Source organism: Primulina eburnea, chromosome 2 (assembly GCF_022965805.1).
Source record: "Primulina eburnea isolate SZY01 chromosome 2, ASM2296580v1, whole genome shotgun sequence".
In the NCBI taxonomy this organism is placed as follows: Eukaryota; Viridiplantae; Streptophyta; class Magnoliopsida; order Lamiales; family Gesneriaceae; genus Primulina; species Primulina eburnea.
In genome coordinates, this window is record NC_133102.1 from 43,944,347 (window position 1) to 43,965,563 (window position 21,217).

General features: G+C 34.3%; 4 protein-coding genes across 14 annotated transcripts; 3 read left to right on the forward strand and 1 right to left on the reverse strand.

Annotated features, from left to right (window-relative positions):
• The first annotated feature begins 1,941 nt into the window (after positions 1 to 1,941).
• LOC140823473 (probable carboxylesterase 11) lies at positions 1,942 to 5,566 on the forward strand. Its single transcript, XM_073184844.1, has 2 exons — positions 1,942 to 3,262; positions 4,669 to 5,566. Exons 1-2 carry the CDS (start codon positions 2,403 to 2,405, stop codon positions 5,204 to 5,206), a joined length of 1,398 nt encoding a protein of 465 aa, XP_073040945.1. The 5' UTR covers positions 1,942 to 2,402; the 3' UTR covers positions 5,207 to 5,566.
• Positions 5,567 to 7,373: 1,807 nt separating this feature from the next.
• Positions 7,374 to 9,616, forward strand: LOC140824766 (uncharacterized). 2 transcript variants are annotated; one of them, XM_073186318.1, is made up of 5 exons: positions 7,374 to 7,904; positions 8,063 to 8,722; positions 8,873 to 8,928; positions 9,016 to 9,090; positions 9,223 to 9,616. In XM_073186318.1, exons 1-5 carry the CDS (start codon positions 7,836 to 7,838, stop codon positions 9,266 to 9,268), a joined length of 906 nt encoding a protein of 301 aa, XP_073042419.1. In that variant the 5' UTR covers positions 7,374 to 7,835; the 3' UTR covers positions 9,269 to 9,616. The 2 variants fall into 2 exon arrangements, with proteins under 2 accessions (XP_073042419.1, XP_073042420.1); XM_073186319.1 differs by having other exon boundaries at positions 7,384 to 7,904; positions 8,063 to 8,716.
• An 870-nt stretch (positions 9,617 to 10,486) lies between these two features.
• LOC140823475 (protein NOI4-like) lies at positions 10,487 to 14,523 on the forward strand. 9 transcript variants are annotated; one of them, XR_012116222.1, is made up of 4 exons: positions 10,490 to 10,644; positions 11,618 to 12,108; positions 13,472 to 13,675; positions 14,229 to 14,523. XR_012116222.1 is itself a non-coding variant. In XM_073184848.1 (4 exons), the coding sequence occupies exons 2-4, from the start codon at positions 11,857 to 11,859 to the stop codon at positions 14,253 to 14,255; spliced, it is 408 nt and encodes a 135-aa protein (XP_073040949.1). In that variant the 5' UTR covers positions 10,491 to 10,657; positions 11,618 to 11,856; the 3' UTR covers positions 14,256 to 14,523. The 9 variants fall into 9 exon arrangements, 6 of the variants coding, with proteins under 6 accessions (XP_073040952.1, XP_073040949.1, XP_073040950.1 ...); XM_073184848.1 differs by having other exon boundaries at positions 10,491 to 10,657; positions 11,618 to 12,033; XM_073184849.1 differs by having other exon boundaries at positions 10,491 to 10,657; positions 11,651 to 12,033.
• A 713-nt stretch (positions 14,524 to 15,236) lies between these two features.
• On the reverse strand, positions 15,237 to 19,896 carry LOC140823474 (uncharacterized membrane protein At3g27390-like). Of its 2 annotated transcripts, XM_073184845.1 has the most exons (11): positions 19,578 to 19,894; positions 19,388 to 19,495; positions 18,638 to 18,746; positions 18,354 to 18,546; positions 18,129 to 18,265; positions 17,198 to 17,486; positions 17,008 to 17,114; positions 16,768 to 16,903; positions 16,432 to 16,630; positions 15,861 to 16,104; positions 15,237 to 15,738 (listed from the first exon to the last, which is right to left on the reverse strand). In XM_073184845.1, the coding sequence occupies exons 2-11, from the start codon at positions 19,479 to 19,481 to the stop codon at positions 15,486 to 15,488; spliced, it is 1,761 nt and encodes a 586-aa protein (XP_073040946.1). In that variant the 5' UTR covers positions 19,482 to 19,495; positions 19,578 to 19,894; the 3' UTR covers positions 15,237 to 15,485. The 2 variants fall into 2 exon arrangements, with proteins under 2 accessions (XP_073040946.1, XP_073040947.1); XM_073184846.1 differs by having other exon boundaries at positions 15,237 to 15,693; positions 19,388 to 19,896.
• Between the last annotated feature and the right edge of the window lie 1,321 nt (positions 19,897 to 21,217).

A 21,217-nucleotide genomic window follows, 5' to 3' on the forward strand; every position in this document is an offset into this window, starting at 1 on the left:
AGATCCGGATATCGATCCGGATTGTCGTCCTTGTTGACCTGGGAATTTTACATCCTCCTGACCTGAGCACTATCCCATGGCCCCGCTTCATGGCCCGAGACATCCCGGGCATTATCCATGACCCGAGGCATCGCAGGGTACCATTTTCATATTTCGAGAATGCACACCCTTGTCCATGTATTTCTTAGGGGTATATATGTTCAATATTTGAAAACACATAAAGTTGATAAATTTTTTTCATTGCGATTTTGGTATGCAATTATTCCCAAAAAATACGATTTTATTAAGATTTTGACATAAATTTCTTACATTTTGGTGAATTTTCGAAAGTTCTTTAAAATTCACTTGCATAAAGACTTTTCGAAGTTCCGTGAGTCATTATGATGTCGATATATTTGGTATTAAATTTATTTAAAACTGAAATGTTTTGTTAAGTTGTTGCTGAATTTTAGTTTACGAAAGACTTTAACTCTCGCTGCATAAATATTAATATTCAATCGTCTGTTGCATAACCAGTTAAGTCATTTATAATAAGTACACTCGTATGGTATTTCAATTTGTATAAACTATTATTATACGATACTCTATTTTTATATTATATCGATTAATTCAGTTCGATTTAATTTTCAAAAATGGTTAACGTAATTAACCAATATTTTAAATGATATAAATTTTATATATATTTGTAATATATACGATATCAAAATGGTTCAACGGTTCAACCTAATTTTAAAAGGCAAATCCATTACGGGTGACGGGACAACTCATTTTTTTCATATGTCGATGTTGTTCATCTCTAGTTGTCGACGCCGCCGACAGTGTATCTCTCGTTCATCTTTCCTCAATGCAAACATTGCACTGAATATCAGTTTATAGTTATTTGATGTTAGTTTTCTCAGTTCTTCCTGAAGTCTTTTAGGAGAGATTAAATTTCCGGAAGGGCTATTAACTGAATAAGCTGTTCTATTAAAAATTTCCAACAAAAAATGGGTTCAGTCAATCCGAACACACTATATTTTTAAATTACAACCAAAAATATCCTAAGTTTGCGTTTGGATAAGAGGATTTGAATTTGAGAAAGTATAGAAAATGAATTTAAAAGTCACAAGAATTAATTTTAAAAAAAGTTAGTTGGGATTTGAAATCAATTATCAAATTTACCCAAACAAACCAATAATTTTGTTATTATGAATTTGAAATATTTATGTTCAAATTCATCAATCAAAATTCCACCTTAATTGATAATACTAATATTGGATATATGCTCGGACTATCAATTTTATGGCAAAAATTTATGTGAGACGGTCATACGAGTCATATTTTTGAGACAGATCTCTTATTTAGGTCATCCATGAAAAAATATTACTTTTTATGCTAAGAGTATTATTTTTTATTATTAATATCGGTATAATTGACCTGTCTCACAGATAAAGATTCGTGAGACCATTTCACAAGAGACATTTATATAGAGATGTTCAATCTTTTTTTTATTTTTAAGTTTTTACTTTTTCATAATGAGAGCAGATACAATTTGTCCAATTTTTCAGGTATAATTTTGATAAATGAATTTTAGATCATCATTCAGAATGAATTATTTGATTTAGAGATTTATAGAATATAATATATTTGAAATCAAAGTCAAATTAATATTACATTTAAAGATTTCAAATACTGAATTCAGATCCACCATCGATGCCCAACAAAATGCAATAATCTTAAATAAGAGGGTAACCTAAAAGCCCAACCCAATTCAGAAATGGGCCTGAAATCCTCCGCCACCGACCTAAATAATCTCCTACATCCCGACTACAGAACCAATCAATAAAACCCCCGATTTCAACCATTCCCCAAGGTGTATTCTATCCATTGGTCCACCAATCTTCCAAAGTACAATCAGACGAACTCAAGAACCTACCACACCGGATCTCAACTGCTCCACCGCGATTTGCAACAGGGACAGCGCACCGCCGCATGTCAATCTCTAAAATTTGATGAAAAATCTAAATTTTTATTATATCTTATTATTATTATCAGTTTTCTCTCCCACATACTCACATACGAAGCGCAGGCAGCCCCACCTCTTTTTCTCTTCCCACTGTCTATAGGAACATAGAATTTCAAAATTTTCTCCCCCAATCGACGAGAGGCCCTGGTTTTGCCGTGAAAGATCGGTGGATTTTAACCCATAATCTCGAACTCATTAAAGTTTTTAGCGTTTTCAGGTCCCCGTGTTCGAAATTTCTGTGAATGGATTGATTGAGGATGTATGTTGGACAAGGGGATGGATAAACACATGTAAATTGAAGGTGAGAGAGAGGGGAAGGAGGATTAATTATCTGTTTTGTACGATAACCACCTGAAATTGTTGATATTATTTGTTGGTTTAATCTTTTTCTCGAAAAATGCCAAGCATAGGTGTGAAACTGTACAGTGTGTTTTTCAAATTTATGCTAAAGCATCGGTTACAGAGCCGATTGCAGACACCCGAAGGCGATGCATCCGGTGGTGGCGCAGCCTCCTTGGGGGTAACGTCACGGCCTGATGAGGAGACGGCAGCGGCAGCCAACCCTTCCTTCACCGACGGTGTTGCCACTAAGGATTATCATATTGATCCCTTAACCTCTCTCTCGATCCGTATCTTTATTCCGGATACTTGCCTCCGTTCCCCCGAAACTTTAACCAAATCTCGGCCCGGGTTTGGATCCGACGCGGCCCAGTCGTTTAACCGCCGCAACAGCTACGGGTCGCCCAACAATGGTGTTTCTAGCAGCAATTCAAATGCTCTTACGCATGCTCAGAATGTTGATAGCAACAGAAGAAAAAGTTATGCAGGTAGCAACGATGACGTGAATTTAAAATCGGGAAGTGGGATTTACAGAGGGTATAATCCGGCGGGGAACAAATGCCGCAGACTTCCAGTGATGTTGCAATTCCATGGCGGAGGATTTGTTAGTGGGAGCAACGATTCGGTTGGCAATGATTATTTCTGCAGGCGTATTGCGAAATCGTGTGATGTGATTGTCTTGGCCGTGGGTTATAGATTGGCGCCTGAGAATAAGTACCCAGCAGCATTTGAGGATGGGTTGAAGGTGCTGCATTGGCTGGCCAAGCAGACTCATTTGGCTGAATGCAGCAAGTCGTTGGGGAGTTTGAAGGGAGGTGGAGCTGATTTGAGGAAGACAGATGGTAATTGGCATGTTCCTGATGCCTTCGGCGCCTCAATGGTGGAGCCTTGGTTGGCTGCGCATGGAGATCCGTCGAGGTTTGTCGAGATCTTGCTGATCTATTGATTTTCATCACTTGCAAGTCTTGTTATCTGCTTTAGTGAAGATTTCTTGCTATTTTTCAACATGGTTTCTAATTGAGTGCTGGCTAAGAAGCTGGAAATGGATTACTTGTGTTAATGTAGATTTCTTTTGTTCTTTTGAAAGTAATATTGATGTATAAGTTGAATGATGGAACTAGAACGCTATAAATTTGAAAATCAAGAAAGGAACTGGAATTTCTCCTGCTTTTGCTGAGGTCGAAGTCTTGCAAACTTTTACAATCTTATACATGCTTGTCAGTGGTGAATTTTGGCTGCTTATCAAACTTATTGTGTTTATAGTTTGTGAATTGTGATCTTTATGCTGTGTATTCTTTTGTATTGTTGTATTTCTTTGTGGAAAAATAATCGCGATATTAAACTAGGGCATTCTGCCATAGTCAGAAATTATCACCCCAAATAAACACTGTTTTGGATCCTTGACGGTCTCCATTTAAGAAGATATATGTATTCTTTTAGTATGATATTATAAATAAACGAGTTCCCGTTTTTTGGATTGCTTTTCCTTTTGATACTCTTGTGTTTGAGTTCAAGACCATACTTTTGGCTTACCTTACATTTGACAGAAAGATCAGAAATCATCTTTGATGAGTTTTAGATTTATCTTCTTCCTGAGGAGTGAGGACAGTGTCGCCTATTTATGATTATAAATAATGCTTGGATTCTTTGGGTAGAAGTTGTATCCGTGTATGATCATTGCCTGACTTCATATTGATTCTATTCTCAATCAGTAGATGCATCTAACATTCTAGATTGGTGATGGGGTGCACTGTATTGTTTTTTTCCTTATGATTATGGTTTATTGTTAATTTATTAAGCATTTTTTCGTCTCTAACTTTGAGGCTGATTATTTGAATTTCTTGTACTGTATTTGCATGATGCTGTTGGCTAATACCAGTATACCACCTATCTGGATCAAAGTAGTAATTGAAATGAGAGAGGGTTTTTGGTTTCGATGGGGCGCTTTAGAGAGAGAGTAGGGGAAACTGGATTTGAAGGCTTACTATGTGATCATTGTCCATTGATGTGCCACTAATTTCAGTTGAGAGCAAAATTTGCAGCAAAAAATTTACCTATGTGCATTACTGTGGTGGCACAACTCCACTCCTCCCCCACTCGAACAATCACATTGGTTAGGCTAAGACTTGTTTGCTTACCCATATTATGTATTCTAGGTGCGCATTTTTTGAGATATTTGTTGCCACACTTTCTTATCTTCCTATGTACATTTTCTGAGATATTTGTTGCCACACTTTCTTATCTTCCTATGTACATTTTCCATGTAATAATAATGAAAAATTAAAGTCTGAATTGATTGATGGACTGGCGTTACATGGAACCAGATGTGTGCTTCTTGGAGTGAGTTGTGGGGGAAATATTGCTGAATATGTGGCAAGGAAAGCCGTAGAGGCTGGTAAGCTTTTGGACCCAGTAAAGGTGGTTGCTCAGGTTTTGATGTATCCCTTTTTCATTGGAAGTGTACCCACACATTCGGAGATAAAACTGGCGAACTCCTACTTCTATGACAAGGCTATGTGCGTACTTGCATGGAAACTTCTCCTGACCGAGGAGGAGTTTAGCCTGGATCACGCCGCTGCAAACCCACTCGTTTCTGGTAGAGGTCCTCCTTTGAAGCAGATGCCCCCAACATTGACTGTGGTAGCTGAACATGACTGGATGAGAGATCGAGCGATTGCATATTCAGAGGAGCTCCGGAAGGTGAATGTGGATGCTCCTGTTCTTGAGTACAAAGATGCAGTTCACGAGTTTGCAACCCTTGACATGCTTCTTAAGACACCTCAGGCTCAGGCGTGTGCGGAGGACATTGCCATCTGGGTCAAGAAACATATTTCACTTCGAGGTCACGAGTTTTCGTATTGATGTGTTATACTCATGAATTTGGTAAATACAGAAAAGCTAATATTGGTCATAACCTCTGTTGGGGGTTCTGCAGTGCTGTGTTATATCTGGATCTTGTAGATGACGGGTGTTCGGTTGCTTGGCTCTGTCTTTCTTGTTGTATTTTTGCTTGTAACATAGTAACTTGCCTGAGAATTGAGTTCTATTTGATCTTAGCCAGTTAATGTGGATGCTCTTTGCCAGCGTTCTCGAGTAATTCCTCGATTATTTAGTTATTTTGTAGCACAACTGCCTCCTACAACTCATCAAATTTAATTTGTAACCAATATGAAGGCCAGCAGATATTTGGAGTTACACCGAGTAATTCGATTCGATTCAATATTTTTTATGAGTCTGTTTAGTTCTGCTGTGCCGACGTGTTGAACAACTTACCCAGCATCCACCATGTTAATTAAAAAGAAACCTTTTCCTGTTAGGATGGGTATTGATCGTATTTAGATACTCTTTGCAAATTTTATTTTTTTTAAAAAAAAGTACAAACTTTTCGTTTACAAAGTTATGTCATCCACGAACATTTCCTGTGTTAAAACTGATTTATGCTAAACTGACGGTCTTGTGGATTATGTTGGGTAATTTGTTTTTAAATCCAAACAGTTTTGCTGGTCTTGTGGACTATTGTTGGGTAATTTGCTTTTAAATCTCTGAATCCAAATATGTGTTTATCTTTGGTTTTTGTGAGAGAAAACAAAATTCTTAGCTCCTTGATAGTTGATTCACACAAAAAAAAAATTGTACTCCTCGGTCCACATATTTTTTCACAGATGAAAATCTATGCAAATCATTGAAATTATGGTACTTAGTATATGATATTTGATTATTTACTGTTTTAGATATGATACAAAATATAAGATTTCGAGTATAATTTGAGAACAATTTTATTAATATCAACGCTTGTTACACTTGTTTGGGTACTCAAATATCATATATTAGTATCCGATTTAAAACAATAAATACTCAAATATCGTATATTAATACTATATTTTCAATATTTTGTATCGATTTTCATCTAGAAAATATTTGTCATTAAAATCAATACTTGTTGTACATATTTGTTTACTCAAATATCATATAATAATATCATAGTTATAACAATTGTTTCTCAATATCATAATATTAGCACTATATTTTTTACGTTTGTATCAATTTTTATCAGAGAAAAACCATGTCAAACACATTTTTTTCCCATCAGGATTGATCACAAACCCAAGTTTGGTTTGGGGATTGAAAAGCAATTTTCTCAATGTATTGGGTGTTCATATAGACATATAGTTATTATAATATTTTTTGAGTTAAATTCAATCAAAATATTTGATATATTAGTGGTGGAAGAAAGACTAAAATCTATTCATACATATTAGTGCACAGAAGCACGCCGTATAATATTTTTTATAATTTATTTGATTTATATTTAAATGAAGATCAAAATATAATTATAAGACATAGTGAAAGACTATATTATAATTTTTTGATATATAAATTAAAAAATAAAAGAATAAAAAAATGATCTCGGTGAGAATTGAACACATATAATCTAAACTCCAAAAAACAATGATTCTATCCGCTGAACTACATATAATTTGCATTAAAATTTTAACATTTTATTGATATATATAATTGTTAAAACAGACTATGACACCAAATTTAATTACTTTAATTATTTCAAACTTAGTAAAATAATATAGATATATAATTAATTATATATATATATATATAATTTATAATATTAATTTTCATGGGCTATACGTGTAATAGCCATAAAGGTGTTTCATTAAGGATATCACATCTTCAACCTCTCCAACTTCGACCGAACATTCTTCTTTCCCTAATTCCACCTCTCATCATCATAATTGCTCTTTTCGGTGGTCTCTCCTTCTGTACATATCGCTCTACTTTTATTTTTTATATATAGAATAAAAGCAATGATTTCATTTCATCTCTTCCTAATCCCAAATACTGAAAAAATAAATAGCCTATGAAATATCATTTTATCAAAAAAAAAAGAAGAGATAATTTAGGAAATTAAAAATCATTATCTATCTTTTCTTCTTAAATAAACAATCAGTATCTAAAAAAATGATTTTTCCAAAATCATCTCAAATTCACTAAGAAGCGAGGAATAAAAAGCAAAATTTATTAAGTAAATAACATTTAAATAAAAAAATAACTATTTTTTTTAGAAATTATATTAACTATGTAATATTTTATTAAAAAAACTTTACAGGACAAAAATAGTTGATATGTCACGGGAAATCAAGTGGAAATGGGACCTATGCCTCAAAGTGGCTAAATAAAAGAACTGTTTATTTATTTATTATTATTATTTTTTGGCAAAGAAGAATTTATTTATAACTTAACAAATCGGCATATTTTGCTTCTACTCTTCTCTACGTGTGGCCTACTTTGTTCTCCCAACTTTGGCCTTTTAGTTTGAATTTTTAAATTAAAGTCGCAAAGCTTAAACTCTGCCACAAAAAAAGGAAAAAATATACACCAAACCACTACGTGTTTTCTTTGGATGAATCTTGTTTCTGTTTCTTTTTTTTTTAAAAAAAAACTTTGCTGAGGTTCTCTTTGCAGAACTAGCAATAGAATGGGGGATTCAGCTTGTGTTATGCATGGATACTCCTATGATTCTGTCGTACCCAACGAGTCCAAACAGGTACATATTAGAACCTTCAAGCATCTCCCTTCTATGTTTTTAAGGATTTTTAAGTCATTGAATTTGATTTTGGCTTTAAAATTGTTGCTTGGTTCTTGTAAAGAATTGGAATCTGTGGTTGGTTTTGTGTGAAAGTGAGAGCTGACGGTGTTTTGCAGATGAACCACTTGCAAGTTCTTGGAGATTCGGTGTCATTTGGTAGGTTTATGAACGAGCCCTTGTCTTGGGAGAAATGGTCCACCTTTTCACATAAGAAGTATGTGGAGGAGGCCGAGAGTTACTCGAGGCCGGGATCAGTTGCGCAGAAAAAGGCTTTCTTTGAGGCTCATTACAAAAGAAAAGCAGCTCAGAAGGCGGCACCTGAGCAAGAGAGTGCTGCAGATGATACCAATGGAACAGTAGCTGAAGACCATGATAATAGTAATAATAATAATAGTTCTCAAAGAATTAGCTTGAAATTGGATTCCCATTTGGTTGCTGATGAGAAAATGGATATGGTTAGAATCCCAGATGGGATAAATGATGTTGTGGAGACGGGAAAGGAGGATTGTTTAGTTGATGTGGCAGAAGATGCCAAGGATCAGAAACAGGCTGAAGTCATGGAGACTAAGTACTCTCTGGAGGCTCCAAAAAAGAAACCTCCACCCAAGAAAAGGTTCTTCTCCAAGTATTTATGCAATCTGTATGGTTTGTTTCCTTCTGAAGAACCCGACAACGAGACACATTCTACCACTGTGAAAACGGGAATTATCGGAATTGCTCCTGCTTCTTTGGCAACATCACAAAACGGCAAAGCTCCTCTAAAGACTACGGTATTGGTGATTCTCATTTTCCTGAAGATTATAGCTCAAGATTTTCTATCTTTTGATTGTGGACTATAAGCATCTCAATATTTTCTTTCTTTTGATTGTTGACTATAACTCTATAAGCATCCTGAGACATTAATCTTTTTCCCTTTTAACCCGCAGGGAGCCATTGAAGGGATCTCAAAAAATCCTGCTGCTACCTCTCCAAAGAACAGAAGGTGCCAGATATAGAACTCTTCTCAATAAATCAATAGTGCATATTTAAAAACTGTTGTGTATAGCTTTACCATGTCTATATTGCACAGAAAGAAAACGCCAACGGATCCATCAGTTCCCGGATCAAAAACAACACGCCGTAGATGGCTCATTTTCTCTGCAGTGTAAGCATTACATGTGTTGAGATATGATGCTATGTTGCCTGGTTTTTAAATATGCCAATAGTTGTTGGATCTGGTATTGTCTGAAGAGTTGTTCAGCCTGAGTTTCTTACAGAGGTTCTCTTCTTTGATCAGCGCCAAGTCATCAAGAAATCATCGGTCGCAAACTTCATCCAAATGATTCATTCCAAGAACAGAAGAAAGAGTTGGCAAACACAAAGAGGCGACATACCCAACCACCTGCTGGCCTTCATCATTTCCCTGTGATCAGTTCTAGGATATGCTAGAATCTTTCCAAGCAAGACTGTCTCAATCTTGTGTCCTCTCGCAATAGCTTTTGCAAGCCAGGATTAATGATGGCATCCCAAATAGATAATCCAAAACCAGAGAGTATCTTGTCAGCAAATGAACTATAATAAGTACATGATATTATATATATATGGAAGGTGTTATCTTTAGATATGATGTATACAACTCGATCTGTTCAGTTTATTGTATTCCGTCATTGAATTGTGGCTACTTGTATCAATCCATCCATGACTATATATGTTAAGCTTCGAGTCTAGTCCCGTATCCATCATTGTCTTGTAAAAATAGTTGATTTTAGATCGTCGTAAAAATCGATTGTAACGTCTTATAAATCATTTTAAGCATTCAATATAGGAGTACTATCCAGTACCTGTTATTTGTCCCACGTCGGTTGGATAAATAACTTTTGAGTGATATATATGGGATTGGACAATCCTCCCCTTTGAGCTAGCTTTTGGGGTTGAGTTAGGTCCAAGTTCTAATCTTAACATGATATCAGAGCCCGGGTTTCAATGTTATGTGCTGGACTGCCTATAATTAGATCACTCGTTCTGGCTATAATTGGATCATTTGTAAACTTAAAATGGGGATTATCAATTTAAAATCCATGAATTAAGTTGTCCATTTCAAGACTGATGGTGTTTTTAGTTATGGTTGCAGAATCTCGAGCTCGACTCAATTTAAAATTTGTTTACTCAAGTTTGATCGATTAATTTATTTTAAGCTTGAGATTGTCTTATGTATTTACTCGAGCTTGTGCTCGAACTCATATTTAATATATATTGACAAAATATCTTTTATTTTTCATATTTCTAAATAAAATATTTTTTTAGTAAGCTACTCTAATACAAATAATTGAAACTAGAACCTGATTGAGACAGTCTCACGGTCGTATTTTGTGAGATAGATATCTTATTTGAGTCATCAATGAAAAATATTATTTTTATGCTAAAAGTATTATTTTTTTGTTGTAAATATCGGTAAGATTTTTCACTGATAAAATTTATGAGACCGTCTCGTAATATAAGTACTTTAAAAATAAAATTAAAATTTTCTAAATTCAATCATAAAAAAAACTTAATAAAAATTAAAAAATCGATTGTACTGCAACAAGGTGATCATTAGAGCGGAAGTTGATGATGGAAATAGCTGAGCCGTGTGCTACACTGCAGGACGCTGAGACCCCCTTCTTTTACGGGACCACCGAAATTCCCCACCTTAGCTCTTGCGGCGAAATGGGAGTACCAGGTATCCCCGTAAGGTATTTTTGCAATTTATATGTTTGGATTTAATATTCGTAGCTGCGACGCTTTGATTATGTTTTCGGATTTGGCATAATTTTTACTTGTTGCAACTGCAGAGGGTAGTGATTCTAAAACAAATTTTTCTGCTAGAAATTTAGGAATTTTAAGAGTTTCGATGGGATGCTTAATTATTTTAATTTTTTGGCAAATAAAGTTCATTGTTAAAACCGAACCAACATTTTATATTGGCCTCCCCTACGCTTCATTCATGTATTTGGCCCTTGTCTCCCTTGACATGTTATAACTGGTTTTATATATAGTACATGCTATAAGCCGATACCCAGAAAAGCCTAAAACAAACAGCTAAATAAAGTAATTGATAAGTTGGTTGCTAGTATCGTTTGTTTACAACAAATCCAAAATGATTACTATTAAGAATCACAACGATACTTACTTTTAGATTCTTGATTTTGATGTGTAAATGAACTAAAAGCATTCTATTTGATAGTGGGCGTTTATATTTGTTTTGAATTGCCAGTTTTGTTTAATTATGAAATCTTTAATATTTTTAGGAAATTTAAAATATTTTTCGAATTTTTACAAGCCACTCATTGGTATTTTACTATTTTTAAAAATATTTTTTGATTTGTAACTCAGTTAATTACATAAACAATATAAACCAAAACGTAGTTCGAGAAAACCAAACTGAACCGAAATAAAATGTTTAGTTTTCGGGTTAGGTATTTAGAAAACCAAAATTTTATATAGCTGAACTGAACCAACCGTTGAACATCTCTACTCATCATTATCTTTGAAAAACCAAGTTAACCGAGTATATGCTTGTTGGATGCTAAATGAACATACTTGAGTTAATCTGCATTTTCTTTATAACTTCATGGGTGACTGAAAAAGTTACAGCAAAAACAATGCCAGATTCTGATTTCTTTTCTTGTCCTGTGATTTTCTTGAATCTCCAGATTTCCCCATTGATATTTGATCGAATAATGCAGAACCTGTAGCATGATCTTGTAGCATTATCATATTGAATACTTGCATTTCAAGGACCTTCCGCACAGCACTGGACACAAACTGGTGGCTGTTTTCTTATATCACAATAGCAACAAGCTACATCACAGATATTGTTGCAACCTACAACAGAAGACCTCAAAATCATGAGTCATGAACCACTCATTGATCAATTGAGGAATATTAGCTGATGTTTCGAAAACATCTTACCCATTACTGTAATGTATTCTGTTGGTTGGAGAGTCCGAGGATTAATAAGAAATGGAAGTCGAGCATTGGACCCGATGACATAACACCCCATTTGGATTGCAACCATGAGGATCATCAGTCTGAGAACAGATGGCTTCATTTGTTGTACAAGATGAAGGTTTGATATTCCTTGCAGTGTGATTTTAGCTAGTGGGTTGGTGAAGATTACTCATGATTGCTTCACTTATATATGGTAGGATTCCATTCGACATTGTGTCTTAAACAAATTGAAGCTATCCCAACTCCATTGATGTGATTCAATAACAATAATTTGTCTCCATTTGTATATAGAACCACCACTGTTTTCCACGATAGTCATTCATATAATGTGATGTTTAAGAATTAGCATTTCGAGTTTCACTTGCGCTGTCGGGAATAAGAAAAAGGCTCATGTTGATCATGTGGTATAGAAAAATCTAAAGGATTTGGAGAAATTACTTTTGAACTTTGGCATGCAGAAAGTATGGGATGCTCACTTCATGATAATCTTATGAACTATGTCTCTGGGAAACACAACCTTGTCTCGCCTTCATAAGGATTAGTTGAAAGATTAACAGAACATGTGACTAGCTAGACAAATTATTGACAAAGTGGAATGGCCTACAAAGCTTGGATGGCAAGGCAATTAATTTAGGGGATAAGCGAAGCGTGGTGATTCTCTTAATATGAAAAATTCTTAGATTGTCATGCATATCTTCAGGAGAAAAATGCAAGGTTTTATCCTTAAAGTATGCTAACTTTCATCGTAAGAAAAATTTTGTGTTTGTAGATTTTGTTGACATTTTTAAAAACCTCAGACCTGTTCCAAGGTACAAAATTGATATGGTTTGGGTCCTTGGGAAATAGCAAAAGGATATTGTTGTATAACTGTGGATATTAATCTCAAATAATAAAGGGCGAAAATGTGATCATTCATGGGGTGCAACTACTAATGCAAAAACCTTTTCTCTCTCTTTCCTAACCAATTGTATTCTATTTATGGTCAGCTCTTCCTTCCCCTCTCTTTCCTGAAGACTTGTTCTTGATTTCCATCCATCTCTCTCCTCTTTCTCTCTTTAAAATAATCATTTGCTTTGGCCAAACTGTAATATCTGATGACGTCCGTAAGTTTTCATCCTTCTGCGGTGTTCAAGATTTTGATTATTTTGTAGAAATGATCAAATGTTGATTTGATTCCGTGAGGATTTTATGGAAATGCACGAATGAATTTGCTCCCGTTTTATTTGCCATTCGATTTTAATGCGAATGAAGTTATTGTAAATCAGTGTTGCCTTCCCACATAATTTCATTTGGAATCATACAATTTTCTAGGATAACCAATAGATCCAAGCTTTACTTATGTTTAGAAAATATAACATCGAATTCATGTTTTCTTATTGGATTTGTTTGAATTTTTGTATCGATTACTATCCGCTGCATAGACACCATTGTTGAATAAAATTTATCGTTCTTGATGATCAAACATATATATGTCCTAACATAGAATCTCCCTTCATATGGAATGGAATAACAACGACAATGAGTATGTTATATAAATTACATGTCAATGTATGCAGCATGGGAAAGGAGGGGCACTGCCAAAATTTGGTGAATGGGATGTGAATAATCCGGCTTCGGCTGATGGATTTACAGTGATATTTGCCAAGGCCAGGGATGAAAAGAAGGCAACGGGAACGGCCGCGCATGCTGCCTCCATTCCTCAGCAGCAGCCAACGAATCCCATGCCTCAACAACACGAAGATTACCAGTATCAACAAAAGGTTTTTGTTTTATTACCCATGACCCTAGCATATTTTTCTTAGTTTCCTCACAATGCCATGCCTGTGTTAGTCTAACATAGCCAAGATTTAAACCACCACGGATAATACAATTACTCCCTTGTCCTCCAAAATGGATAAACATCGAATTTCATATCATGTATTTTCCAAAGATGTTACTTTTTCCATTATATCATATTAATTAGCTCGTTCCTATTTAAATAGAGGGGAAAATGACCAAATTCATTCTGTAACATTGGCTTATTTTAGGTTTTGGTCATTTAAATAGTCAAATTTTGGTTTTAATTCGATAAAATGTTTTTTTTTCCCTTTTTCCTTCGTGGGATGCTGAAAACAATGTTCAACACTAGTCAACACAAAAAGCAACTGAAAAATGTAAAAAAAAATGGAAAGAAAGAAAACTTATTCCGCAAAATTCAAATTTTGTCGACTTAAACGACTAAAACCTAAAAGAGGCTAATTTATGGGATACTCTCTCTTAGATAGAGCGTACATGTTTTAAGTGTTGCTGATGAAAATGGTTGCATGGATGCAGAGGAAGTGGCTTTGCTGTTTTTCTTGATGGATTTGGGAGGAATGGAATGAAGAATGCATGTGAAGTACTAATTAAGAGGTTAATATTGCTTCTTATTAGGGGAATGGAAAGCAATTGTAATTTCATTTTTATCAAGATGCGAATCATATGATCTATGTTGAGTTCTTCTGATATCATGTTTCTTCCAAATGTATCATTAGTACGAGCGACTGAGCAAGTTAATTTGATTTCGCGAGAACATCTCACAAGAGACATATTAATTTATTTATTTTATCGAAGATGATAGAGTGAGGTAGTTTATAGTGACACGCACGGCAAAATTTGGCAACATGTTTTATGCAAATTGTTGTTTTGGAAATCACTCAATTAATGATCCAAACATGCCAGCAAATCATAGGTCATAAAATTCTTAAAAGAGTGAAGTAGCGTTGGAATTTAGAAGCCTTGTACTAGATTTAGAGGTAGGCAACAGTCGGTTTATATAATTACGGTTCGGTTTTTCATTTTACGGTTTTATTAGACATGTCTAATTTGATAACCAAACTATTTTATTATAGTCTGATTTGGGTTTATCGTATCACAGTTTGATTTATATGGTTTTAGAAACAAATTCAATTGATTCATTATATGCCCTCTAGACTTTATAAATTAGTCATTTAAATTCAGTTTTCTATCATTTTCATTCCGTTTTTCGAGTTTTAAATTATATAATTCGATAATTGAGTTGTCTTATTTCATTTCAGTCTTTTTAAGTAAGGTTTACCTATTTAACTAATTGTGTGAATTATAAATTAAATATTGTGAAATATATAAAAATATTTTTGAATAAACTTTTTAGTAAAATTTTAATTAATTATACAAATTTAATGAATAAAAATATATATAAATTGAAATACTGAGATACAATAATTCTCTATATCAAATATCACAAAATGTATCTTATGATTACGATATTATAATTCTCAAATGGGTCTACGTCAATTTCCTCCGAAAAAAAATGTGCAGGGATGCAAGAAAATGGGATAGATGTGCTGTGTCAGGATTGATTAATTTACATCTTTAGTTAGACCCTTACAGAAATATATGCGAATTTTTTGTCCCGATGAAGAATCAGTCATCATCGTCGCAAGAAAAATTAGATAGCTATACAGGAAAAAAAAAATTGTTTTTAAAATAATACAGAAAGAGGGAAGGATATACCTATATCAGAAAGTATGGTCAAATAAATAGAAAAAATACACCACCACATTACAGCTGTTATAGCACCTGTTCATCTGATTCAAGATCTCTTTGAGAGGTTGTGTGAGCCTCTTGATCGACACCGGGGTTGTTTGTCCTGCTTTTGAAAGACATGCTAACAAACTTGCCTAACTTGCTCTTTGATCTCGACATTGATTTTCCGCTATCTCCATTCTTCTTACCAAGCTCTTCTAGGATCTTTTTCAAACTACTCTCATATCGACGCCTACAAGTTGGATATCTCGATATTGATTTAGTGATCCCTTGAAGTCTTGATTCCAAAACAAACAAAAAGCAGAGCAGTGAAAATCAGGACAACCATAAAAAGAATCAGCAGTCAACACTGGTTGATTTTTCCTTGAAGAAATCAAATAGAGAGACAGTCGCTCATACCTCCGGGCAAGTGCATCCAGTTCAGCTCGTCGAAGCTCGGATTCAGGTGGTGGGCTAGTCATTGAGTTCTTTAATCTTGAAGGATCACCTTTAAACAAAACTGTTTTACCAAGGTATTCCTCCTCACTTTCAGTCAGGTTACAAGCTTTAATCTGGTCTTTCATGATCAAAAGTGGATTAAGAAACCAATCGAAGTAGGTGTCTTTTGGTCTGTTGGAGGGCATTATTTCAGTATCATCGTCTCCTGCATGCATAACCATTTTCTTGACACCATCTCAAAATAAAAAATCTACGGAAATTTTTTATAATCAGAGATATATTATCAAGGAATTCAACTGTTTCGTAGGCGTAAAAGAACCTCTTATAATCATATGCAAGAGAAAATACGAAGTTATGCTACAATGAAGCAGTCACGATATAAAGACATGATGTACTCTGGACTTACTGATTTTCCCCAACAACATTGGTTTACATGAGGTTATTTCTAAAAAAAATTGATATGGGATTGTGACAGATGAGCATACTGTATGCAATGGATTCTAAATAGAAAAGAAAATATAATTTCACGTACTCAGCAATAAACCAGTGGAATTGGCTTTCGCCGAGCGTAGAAGGAATTGAAACATGCAATACGCAGGTAAACCAATGCTGATCACTCTGTCACTATCTTTGTTATTCTTGGCATACTCAATATCTTGCAGAGTAAGGATTCCTTCGGAAACCATAATTTCCCCAAAGCGTTGACACTCCTCGAACCAGCCATCAATTATCTAAATAATAATTGCATCGCCGGAAGGCATATGCATGGAGAAGATAACACACATGAATCAATAGAAGCATCATAAACTACCTACTCATTGAAATTTGATATGTTCCATTAATCCAATACTCGGGACCAAAAGCATACCTCAATGGGCTTCAAGTCTAGCATAGGCGAATTGATAGAACTTGCACGAGAGAGTGGCCTTTTGAAAGAATTAGTCCCTGAGATAGAGTTGTTATAAGAGGAAGTTCGTGATGGAGGATTCTTTCTATACTGTGGCCTACACAAGATCGTAGACAAATAAGTCATTTATTACAGTATATTGTAAATTTTGAAAAACAAAATGTGCACCATATAAGATTTATTTTTAGAGATAGTAAACACCTAGGAAAGCAGGATCCCTCGGGCATGTCAAGAACATCGTTGCTATATTCATCGTACATAGACAGAGAAGCCACGATGTAACAAAGTCCATACCACATTGAGGACTCCTACAACCAAAAGCCAACAATTAGATGCTAATGATAGAAAAAGGAGATTAGGGAGAGTTCAAAGAATCAAGAAAAAATCCAACCTGATACACTATCACAGCTGCATAGGCACCTAAGAAGATACTCGAAACCATGGAGCCCAATACCGCCCCTACAACAGCTAATGGCCAGAGTAAAATTGCAAGTCCAGCAAATGGCACACAAATTGTCTCCAAGAATGGCCCTTCACGACCAATACAGTCATGAAATAAGCGGTGCCAACCCTTGAAAAGCATGTAAAAACTTTTGAACATGGCAACAACTGAAATCACTGGAAAGTCAATCATTGAACCCAGAATTCCAGCTACAAGAGCTTGGGGAAGATAGATCAATCTGTGACAGAGCGATCATTGGTAGAACTACCTTAGAACATTACCAGAACTAAACCATTGTCAAGGAAAGCTAATCGAACATTTCACTTTTGACATCAAGTTATCTTGTTCTTCTTAAATCTCTCACCAAAATATTTGTTCGACCAGAGCAACTTGTTTCGTTAAACCAAGAACACCAGCCAAATTATATGATAAAAACCGAATGGCAGCCAAAACTATATCATAAAACTTTAGCCATGCTAAATTCAAACAAACCAGAAACATACAAAAAAACATGTGGGGACTCTCGAAAGCAACAAATAAATCTATCATAAAAAATACAAATCCACTTAGCCCAAACTTTTGTCATCTAATAAGATTTTCAACAGAGCAAAAGGCAGATTATTCATATCGCCAACCTTACATCTAAACTCATAAAGATAACATTTTTTATCCTTGGATTTGCTCAAACATAAAAAACATTAACTTCCATATTAAAAAGACAATAAAATCAAGATTCAGCACAAGTAATTCAGAATGTCATATGTGTAATTATAACAGCATAATTTTACAAATTAAATTCCCATTACTCAGTCACGCGATTTTTTCTTGAATAAACCTGGAAGCAGCAAGAGGCAGAATAATGAAAGGGAAAAAAACGAACCTAATCTCGTAATATTTTCCCTCCTGAGGCCCTAGATGCCTTAGATCATACATAATGGATAAGTAAGAATGGTAACAAACATCCCTAACATCCCTTATAATAGTGAAGCTTCCTTTGACAGCATCCCAAGTTCCATCCTGCAAACACAGTGAAACAAGATCTGTACTATGAACTAGCAAAACATGCTGAAACCATCATACGCTGATTCTGGTACAGTTTTCGTACGATAAAACAGTGATAAAATTTGTCAGTCTTCCCCTCCTCAACTGCCTGAAAAGTGGCAAACATTGGTGAAAGCAGGCCATATGCGGCCCCTCCTAAAACTCCACAAGCAATGCCAACAGGGGGCCAGGCTATTAAGATGGCAGGAGCAAATATGAAAAGAACAAGCTTCAAAGATGTCCCAAATTGTTTCGTTCTGCAGTTGAAGAAAACAAAAAAAGACGTCAATCATATCCCAATGACATTGGATGTAGTAAGCATAACAGAGGAAAGACTCAAAACTTCACCTAAAAATGCAGTAATACGTATAGAAACAATGTATTGGCCAAAGACCCACTATTATTCCAGATATTCCAACAGTCATTAGGAGAAGAATTCCCGGAAACATAATGATTCCTGAAATGAAAATGCAACATATCAGAAAACCAATTACAGGATATGAAAACTTCCTTGACCATAACAAGAATGAATGATATTAGCCAATGTCGGAAAAAACTACAGTTTCATGCTGTCATTGCCACGGATCCCTTCATTTCAGTACAACCTGAAATCCCAAAAAGAGAAAACGTTCTAACAAAGAACCCACTTTTCTAAACTAGACAATTCCTGAAATTCATTAAATGCCAAAATCCAACATTTCAAAGGATTTCAATACAGTAATTCAAACTTCCGAGGTGGCCCAATCAGAATGCAAATTATCAAATCTCAGGTTCAACAAATAACATAAGTATCCAGGAGCATCTCTTCAAAGAAAACTTATCTTAAAGTTAAAAGGAGGCTAGCTTCCTCAACTATAACTATTGATCATACCAAAACAGAGAGATAAAAGCCATTTATTAACTACAAATTATCCAACAAGAACAGTTAATTTGCTTTAATCAAGGCTAGCTTCCTCAACTATAACTATTGATCATACCAAAACAGAGAGACAAAAGCCATTTATTAACTACAAATTATCAAACAAGAACAGTTAATTTGCTTCAATCAAGAACAAGAAAGAAGTAACGGATGATAAACCAAGGTCCAATTATTCAGACCTTTAATGAAGCCAAGAATGAGAAGGCCGATGAAGTAAGGCAAAAACCAAATGAAGTTCCATAAAGAAGCCCACAACCCCCTCGGGGGTTCCATTTCTCCCCCTGGATCTTTCGCACAATCAACACAAACCCATCTCAAAATACAGCCGACTTCTGCAAATAGCTCCAAAGAAAGAGAAAAAGAGCCCACTTTTTTCTTACTCAACCACACGCCGAGCACCAGATGCCAACCTAAACAAGGACACCAATTAGCGGGTTTGCTGTCTCACGATTCCGATTCTTTCTTTACGCTAAGACTTTACAGTTCGAAATGGTTAGTGGAGCCATATTATAACAGGTTCTGCTCAACTTCTATTTCGTCGGTTGAAAATTACGCTGGCAACTCCGCGATTTGAAGATAAAAAATAGTAGTTTTTGCAGAAAATACACAACATACACGTGCCAGCTTTTCTTTCTGCCATTTTCCCAAATCTAAAAGTTTTTCAACCAGGTTGGTTTAATGGTTTCCAAATCGTGAAAGTCACACTTAACTCATTTTGATTTGTCGTAAAAGAAACGGGGCAGCAAGATATATTTGAATAAGTTAAAAATTAGTGAGAGACAGTTTCAAAGATCGTATTTTATGAAAATTTTATTTGAGTCATTTATGAAAAAATCTTATTTTTTATGCTAAAAATATTATTTTTTATTATTTAGATAAAGATTCGTGAGACTGTGTCACAAAAGACCTACCAATTGAATGTTCTGGGACCAAACATAAGCCATCGGATTCCCAACGATTACCATACATTTGTTAGAAAAAACAAAATTTTTATTGTTTAGATAAACATGATAAAATAAATATTATTTACGTCATTTTGAAGTAGAAAATTATTTTTTATTTACAAATAATATTCAAAAGAAATCTTTTATATATTTACCAAAAAAAATTCAAATTTAGTAATATATGTATTGGTGCGTGATATTTTTAGTCATTATATTTCATAGTCTTGTACTATATTCTTTTGATCAAGTTGAATCTTTTTCGTCAAAATCATGTAAATAAATTCATAATATCTTTGTTAATATTTGTAATTACACTTTAATTATATGGATAGATTATCTCTTGTTTTTGCGATGGTATTGTATCCAAATAAATGTTATACATCTTTTCCATGAAGTTTTATGTAATTAATAGCAATTTTCTATTTTTATTATTATTTTTAATTAATAATAATGAGAGCAAAAAAAATTATAAAATAGGTAATGATGAGAAAGAGCTCAAGGTTTAAGCTACAAATGGAAAAAAAGATAAAGTCCCACAGTTTTAATGAACAATGACTAATGATTTCGTTTAGGAATAAATTTAACAAGCGAATTAGGTCAAATTATAATAAATAGATTATGAGTTCAACTACCTTACCCATAGATATTAACGTTTAAGTATTACAATATGAATTATTTTTCTTAATTTAAGCTAATCAAATTTAAGTGAGATGAGACAAATTAATTAAAACTAAATTAAACAAATAAAATAAATTAACTAAAACAAGAAATTCAAACTAAAGACGACAGAAGATTGATTTAAAGGAAAATTCAAATTCTTAAAAATGACTGAGACGAACAACGATATCAAGACAAGTTTATAATATACGTATCAAATTCAATAAAATAATTATTTAATTCGCGACGAAATTCCCTAATATATTTACTAAATAATTCTCCGAGTTCATAAACCTAATTAAATATAATAGTCTAGTTATTCATGACCGTTTTAATTAGATTCAACCACATTGAGTCAGCATGGTTTTCAACCTAAAGTCGCACATTGAAACTGAATAATATTTCTAG

What these genes read in the sequence shown, in the direction of transcription:
- LOC140823473 (XM_073184844.1), top strand. Translation starts at nt 2,403, where the DNA reads ATGCCAAGCATAGGTGTGAAACTGTACAGTGTGTTTTTCAAATTTATG. An exon ending in GCGCATGGAGATCCGTCGAG is followed by an intron (nt 3,263 to 4,668) that starts GTTTGTCGAGAT and finishes ACATGGAACCAG; the next exon opens with ATGTGTGCTTCTTGGAGTGA.
- LOC140824766 (XM_073186318.1), top strand. Translation starts at nt 7,836, where the DNA reads ATGGGGGATTCAGCTTGTGTTATGCATGGATACTCCTATGATTCTGTC. An exon ending in TACCCAACGAGTCCAAACAG is followed by an intron (nt 7,905 to 8,062) that starts GTACATATTAGA and finishes GGTGTTTTGCAG; the next exon opens with ATGAACCACTTGCAAGTTCT. An exon ending in ACCTCTCCAAAGAACAGAAG is followed by an intron (nt 8,929 to 9,015) that starts GTGCCAGATATA and finishes TATATTGCACAG; the next exon opens with AAAGAAAACGCCAACGGATC.
- LOC140823475 (XM_073184848.1), top strand. Translation starts at nt 11,857, where the DNA reads ATGTTTCGAAAACATCTTACCCATTACTGTAATGTATTCTGTTGGTTG. An exon ending in ATTTGTTGTACAAGATGAAG is followed by an intron (nt 12,034 to 13,471) that starts GTTTGATATTCC and finishes CAATGTATGCAG; the next exon opens with CATGGGAAAGGAGGGGCACT. An exon ending in ATTACCAGTATCAACAAAAG is followed by an intron (nt 13,676 to 14,228) that starts GTTTTTGTTTTA and finishes GCATGGATGCAG; the next exon opens with AGGAAGTGGCTTTGCTGTTT.
- LOC140823474 (XM_073184845.1), bottom strand. Translation starts at nt 19,481, where the DNA reads ATGGAACCCCCGAGGGGGTTGTGGGCTTCTTTATGGAACTTCATTTGG. An exon ending in ACGTATTACTGCATTTTTAG is followed by an intron (nt 18,547 to 18,637) that starts GTGAAGTTTTGA and finishes CTTCAACTGCAG; the next exon opens with AACGAAACAATTTGGGACAT. An exon ending in TTCCACTGGTTTATTGCTGA is followed by an intron (nt 16,105 to 16,431) that starts GTACGTGAAATT and finishes TTATGCATGCAG; the next exon opens with GAGACGATGATACTGAAATA.